At 32.5% G+C, this 6,218-nt stretch overlaps 1 protein-coding gene across 2 annotated transcripts; it reads right to left on the reverse strand.

Annotated features, from left to right (window-relative positions):
- Positions 1 to 1,858: 1,858 nt before the first annotated feature.
- LOC145041413 (basic helix-loop-helix (bHLH) DNA-binding superfamily protein) lies at positions 1,859 to 4,916 on the reverse strand. 2 transcript variants are annotated; one of them, XM_078989480.1, is made up of 7 exons: positions 4,449 to 4,916; positions 2,983 to 3,520; positions 2,700 to 2,852; positions 2,518 to 2,583; positions 2,358 to 2,423; positions 2,193 to 2,231; positions 1,859 to 2,110 (listed from the first exon to the last, which is right to left on the reverse strand). In XM_078989480.1, the coding sequence occupies exons 1-7, from the start codon at positions 4,808 to 4,810 to the stop codon at positions 1,946 to 1,948; spliced, it is 1,389 nt and encodes a 462-aa protein (XP_078845606.1). In that variant the 5' UTR covers positions 4,811 to 4,916; the 3' UTR covers positions 1,859 to 1,945. The 2 variants fall into 2 exon arrangements, with proteins under 2 accessions (XP_078845606.1, XP_078845605.1); XM_078989479.1 differs by having other exon boundaries at positions 2,518 to 2,589; positions 4,449 to 4,913.
- Positions 4,917 to 6,218: the final 1,302 nt, after the last annotated feature.

The raw sequence follows: 6,218 nt of genomic DNA on the forward strand, positions 1-6,218 counted from the left end.
TTTAATCTAATTCACTTTTTATAGTTTACTTTACAAAATAATAAATTTCGTATTTATACTATTTTATTTTTATTTAATTCTTTAATTCATTAATTTTTTATTTAATCATTTTATTTTTTTAATTTAATAAAATTTTAAATTTAGCCTAAACTGATAATGTTACGATGGCAGATGAAGCTTGCTAATTTAGTTTTGGATTGGAGACCATATTTCCAAAAAACAAAATCTTTGGACTAAAGATGTTATAACCTGATTTGTATTTAATAACTTTTATTAATCTTACATTATATTTATAACTATTTGTTGATAGTATACTAGAAAACTTGAAACATTAAAAAAAAAATTATATACATTTTTTCTTTCGTATTATAATTTTCTACTTAACAATTATTCCATAGAAAATTCAAAATTTAACTTTAGTATAAAGTGTGCAACACAATTTTCAAATGGGTTGCTTAATATTATCATCAAAGTTGAGCCTTCTCCACCATCCTCTAACTACCACCACCTGATGGCTCAACTCAGTAAGATTTGGTAAGCACTCCCCATAGGTGACTCAAGTTCAAAGTCGAGGGCTTCAAACAGGGTGGCAATGCAAACGATATGTGATGTATTTATGAAAGGCTGCTTGGTATCATTGCCAAATGTGAGCACTCTCCCATATCCTCGCAAAGCAAGGAGTTGATGTCGTCAGTTGGGAACCCATTCTTTTATTTTGTAAAACAAAGTGGAGCAAATTAATATAGAACATGGGCCGCTCAACCAGTTTAGGTGCTTTAAGCGAACTAAAAATTTAGGGTCCATTGTCATTACTATAGTTAATGTTATAAATTAAAGCCTCATCATTTCCAAAATCCAACTTGACACGACGAATATTAAAAAAAATTAAGCCATTTAAACCCTAATAGATAGTCTAATCGGAAAAAAAAGAATCATTCAAGACTATTCTATAATCTACATAAAAGTTTAAAAAACAAATTTTTTGCATTTTGTGGACAAAATAAAAAACATATTTCCACATGACTATATCAAACAAAACTTCATCAAAATAACAAAATTTATCAATTATCATAGATAATAGATTATCAAATTTTCACAAATTCACCATCATAGATAATCAACAATGAATAATGGACTGAGTTATGGTGAAATAGAGAATCAGAGCAACAACCGAAAAAGAACAATAGAACATACCTTTTCAACCTTTTAAGTTTTAGGATTCATGAAAACAATCACCAAATTAATTGAATTAATCTTGACACTTGACATCCTTTTCAAAAAAAAAAAAAAAATCAATCAACTTATAAAAAATCTCCGGAAAGAAGATTAGAAGAAGAATAGAAAATCAGAGAAGTAATTGTTTTGTGAGATTTTGGGTAGAATCAAGAATGGAATTGCTAATAAGTTAATTAGATTCAGAGGGCAAAGAAAGAAGAAGAAGTGAATAACAATTGTCGAGTTGTCGTTTCTGTCAAATGGTGAATGGAGAATTCGAATAAACAATCCCCTAATTTAATTATGGGTTAAGGGGCCCCTTAGAATTGGGGGCCCTAAGCAAAGGCTTATATTTTTGTACAGTAAGTCCGTGAGTCCGGCCCTGATATAGAAAAGTTGGTTTAAGAGACAAGCAAAGAAGAAAGCATCTAATTCTCATATTAAAGCATTTTTAAGTTCATTATAATTATATATCATTAGATTATACATGAATCAAAGTTAGTAAAAGTAAGGATACGAATTTCACTATCAACTATCCATGTTATGTGTTACATTTGGAGATAGTTGATTAGATTACTTAGCTTTATACATGAACTATAAATCCATATATATACTAATATAATTCACGACAAAGACGTTGATATACGATAAATTCTTGCGAAAACTTAAATAGCCAAACAAGTTGTTGCCTTGAACTTATCTATCCAAAGTTAAACAGATATAAATCCTTCTATCTATAGAAACATCCTCTATATGTTGGAGTCCAATAGTCTGATCCATTGTTTTCATGGTACACTTGAGGAGTACATGATGTGGGAACCAAGCACAGACCTCTACTCTTAAGATCTAGCTTCGTATCTCCTCGATCTGTTGCTTCGAATCTCACCCATGTGTCCTGAAATCCAAAACAAGCAATTAGTTTTTCAGGCGCTTCTCAATTCCGATTATAATTCCTTAAGTATTTTTTTTCCTCTCACCTTGATGATATTAGTCTTCATGTATGGGTTGCTCAATAACTGCAAAAGGTAATAACTGTATTAGATAACCGGCATTTTTATATAGTGGGATTGATGACAACTATAAATTTACTTTCATTTGTATTTTGTGGTAATGAAGTAAATATATATTACAACGTATATTACCTCTACTTGCTCTTGTAGGCATTTGATATAACCAATAGCCTCCCACAATACAGAAGCTGTATCCGTCTGAAAAATTAAGCGGATGTTACATTTCCAGTAGCAAGAAAAAAAAGGTAATTCAAGGAAAGATTAGGCGATCATTTTTCATGTGTTAAAGTACCTTGCCGAATGGTGATACTATTTGCTGAAGTGCTGTTATTTTATCCCCAAGCTTTGTTTTAGTAAGCTGAACCTTGTATGGGTTTTTCATATAATGTATTAGCTAGCTATCTAATATGTATTCAAAATATCATCTCATATAAAATTTAATGCAGATTTTAAACAAAATGTATTGATGGATACCTTAGTTGATGAAACTGTAGATGTCTCAACCTTAGGCTTCTTTACTAGTAATCCAGAGTGGTCGTCTGATTTCTTTCTTTTGCCTTGATCATTAGCAACTCCATTCCCTCTTCCATTGACTTTAGTAAGTGTGCTACTTCTTCCTCTTATTGGCTGCCATTTTTGTGATGACACGTTAAATATTAAAAGTTAAGGTATATTATATGTATATGTATATGTATATGAGAGAGAGAGAGAGAGAGAGAGAGAGAGAGAGAGAGAGAGAGAGAGAGAGAGAGCTTGCCTGATAAGAACTATTGATGTCTGGTTTCCTTTGGTCCCGCAAATTCACAATACCTGATGGTGGCTTGTTTAAAGAGCTGCCAAAAGCAACCAAATCAACAAAACCCCTTCCGTTAGCACATTCCAAATCCGGCATACCATTGTAATAATACTTGTTATTATCAGCAACAACCATGTCGTTGATCTCTTCTTGATACTCAATACCATGACTACTTAATCCTCTCCGGAGTAACCCCCCACGTTCAATATCAGTACTCTCTGTGTGTTCGTTCTTGATGGCTGTAAACTGACTGCTGTATGGATCAAATTGTGGATTTGTTTCCACATCTGGGGGCGCAATCGACCAAGTACTTACTGAAGATGGATTCTTAGTTTGAAATACGCCATCGTTGAATCCATTAAAACTCTTTTGAAATTGGTGGAGATTTGTTGGGCTTGAAAATTCCCATCCACTGTCCATCTTCTTCAAATAATCGCAAGCAGCTGGTTCAAACATCCGAGTGGATAAATTCTGCAGTTCCCCTGTAGTTCCTACACCCCTATATGTGTATATACTTTACTCATTACTACCACAACAAATATGTATGTCAAGTTTAATGTATTATAATATATAAAAACATATTTTAGTTATACATATTATTATGAGGTGATAAACATAAACTATACACGAGAATGTTAGGTTATGCTAAAGTAAAGTGGAAGAATGGAAAGAACAAAAGGAACCCACTAAAAAAACCTTTTGGGTTTCTCTTCTTCGAGAAGGATTCCGTTTTCCCTTCTCTACCAATCAAGAGCTCATCATTACCATTAGCAATAATTGATGAGGAGTAAATTTATTAATATGAACATGTAACCGATAAATTAATTTTTTAAGGGTTTTTTCATAAAGATCATATTATATTTTTTCCAATTTTATGCAAGTAAGTCCTTATAATTTTTTTTTTTATGATTAAATAAATCTCTCAACAAACTAAAATACTATATTGACAAGTGTACATCCGGTTGTTTGCATAAACAGCACAAACCTAGTAAACCATTCGATTATATATGTATCTTATATTTTCAGGAAAAAACCTATATCCGGTAAATATTTTGAAAATTTACCTGCTTTTAGAGTGTTTTAGGAAGTTTAACGATTAAATAATCATCCAAATAAAAAATGAAACTGTAACGATAGATTTAACATCTTTTTATCTTTTATAGGAGGATGTATAATATAATTTTTTTTTTTTTTATCATTTCGCACATATTGTAGCGAATTTAATTATTGTAAATCGACGATAGCTCGCCTACGTATTTGTACGATTTTTATAAATTCTTTGCCTTGTATATTTATTTCAGCTGCTTTTCATTTCATCGAACTGGTCTAATTTATTAGCGGAGTCACTGAAACAACCACTTGACTACGTCTAAAAAAGCTTTAAAGTTAGGTATCAAGTGTTGAGTTGTTTTAGTTTAATAACTTACATGAAAACTTGGTTCCAGAGGTGATGATTATCAGAAACCGCCTCTCCATACAGGTCAGTGGTGGAAGCTTTCTCTACAAGACCTCGAGAAGACTCCATGCTAAGCCCAGAGTTGTTGGAAGCATTGGTTGTAAACGAAGTAGAAATAGAAACATCTTCATCTCCACCAGAGCAATTCGAGTTAGGGTCTTGAGGATTGGTGCATGGCTGGTTACTTGCAAAATTAGCACCACCAGTCGTCCAGGAGCCGAGAGAAGTTGAATGTACATCCGGCCACCACTTTGCTGCAGAAGAAGATGTTGCAACAGAGGTTTCATTGCACTGTTCAGCCATTGCACACTTACTGATTACGTTCAGAAACATTAGGGTATTGAGGTGGGATGGGGGTAAGGCTATTTGGAATATAAAGAGAGGACTATGTATGAGTGTTTGCAGTTGTATTATGAATTAATATCATATCATGTGTAGTGCACAGTGCCTACACTAAAATATGCAACCTCAGTTCTTCCACTTAGATGGTGGACAATTATTATATACCAATGGATGGGCCAGCATGAATTTGTAGTGTAAGAAAGTGTCCTCTGACTTTTAGTACATAAAATGCCATTCAAACGGAGGAAAAGAAATAAAAATGATAGAAATCCGAAACTGTGGTTTGGATTTTTTGTCCTACTAATCATATATGTCGTGAATTTGGGATACCCAAAGAGAGTGCTTTTTTGTTGCTGGTCAAATATATGAGTATAGATAGAATTGAGATAGTCTTTAGCTAACAAAATTAAACATACGTGATACACCATCTTTAGGTACATACTCAAGGTACACTTGACTAGGATCATAGGAAACAGATAACTCTTTTTGCCGTTCAGGATGAGAAGAAATAACTAGATATCCTTTTTGTCACCTCGATCTTAGTATTAACCATGAAATAGCAACTGCAAATTCATCATCATATATGGTATTAAAATTAAACTTGACAATGGGGCAGGTTTGGAACGAATTGACTTTGATCCAAACCCTTTTAACAAATTTCAAAATCTGATTCAAACCCGCTCCGTAACCTGTAGGGTTTTGAATAATCAAATCTATACCCTTATCCACTGAATCAACATATATCCAAACCCGTCCTATAACCGGTATTTTTTTTGAATACTCAAACATATTTTTCGTAAATCTTAAAATAACATTTATCAAATAAAACAAATGTTGATTTAGAAAACACATTACGTACTCGAGGACTTTTGATTGGAATTAAAATCATTATTGTAGTAACTTCTGATTTATTTTTCACCGTTGATTGCAGTGATAAAGAATAGCAATTACAAACTTTTTTTTTCTAGTTAATAAATGACTTTATCGATATACAAATGAAATCGGTGATTGCTTGATGAAATACAAATAAATGACATCATGATTCTTAGTAGATGATTGAAAGTCTAGAAGTTGAGTCCTCGAGACCTATATAAAAACAATTTAGTCTTTGACTTTTTCTCTTTGGACTTTCAATTGGAATTAAAAGTAAAATTTAGGTAGTATAAAATATAGATATATAATTCTAAAATTTATACGGGGTGGGCTATAAACTGAGCGGATCGATGATGATCCATATCTGACCCTTTTAATAAAAGGGTTAGAGGGTACGGGTTGTTAACGGGTAAATGGATAAAAAACTATGCTTCACACCTATACAATTGTTAGGGATTTTGATCGGATCAGGATCAAAACTTGTTCCATTACCAAGCCTTAACATTTCTCATTAGAACACCCAAAA

This window comes from Lactuca saligna, chromosome 4 (assembly GCF_052625555.1).
Source record: "Lactuca saligna cultivar CGN05327 chromosome 4, ASM5262555v1, whole genome shotgun sequence".
Lineage (NCBI taxonomy): Eukaryota > Viridiplantae > Streptophyta > Magnoliopsida > Asterales > Asteraceae > Lactuca > Lactuca saligna.

Excerpts from the sequence above, each read along its gene's own strand:
- LOC145041413 (XM_078989479.1), bottom strand. The coding sequence starts at position 4,810 with ATGTTTCTGAACGTAATCAGTAAGTGTGCAATGGCTGAACAGTGCAAT. Across the intron at positions 3,521-4,448 it reads CTCTGGAACCAAGTTTTCAT|GGGTGTAGGAACTACAGGGG; the intron begins GTAAGTTATTAA and ends ATACACATATAG. Across the intron at positions 2,853-2,982 it reads ACATCAATAGTTCTTATCAG|CCAATAAGAGGAAGAAGTAG; the intron begins GCAAGCTCTCTC and ends CAAAAATGGCAG.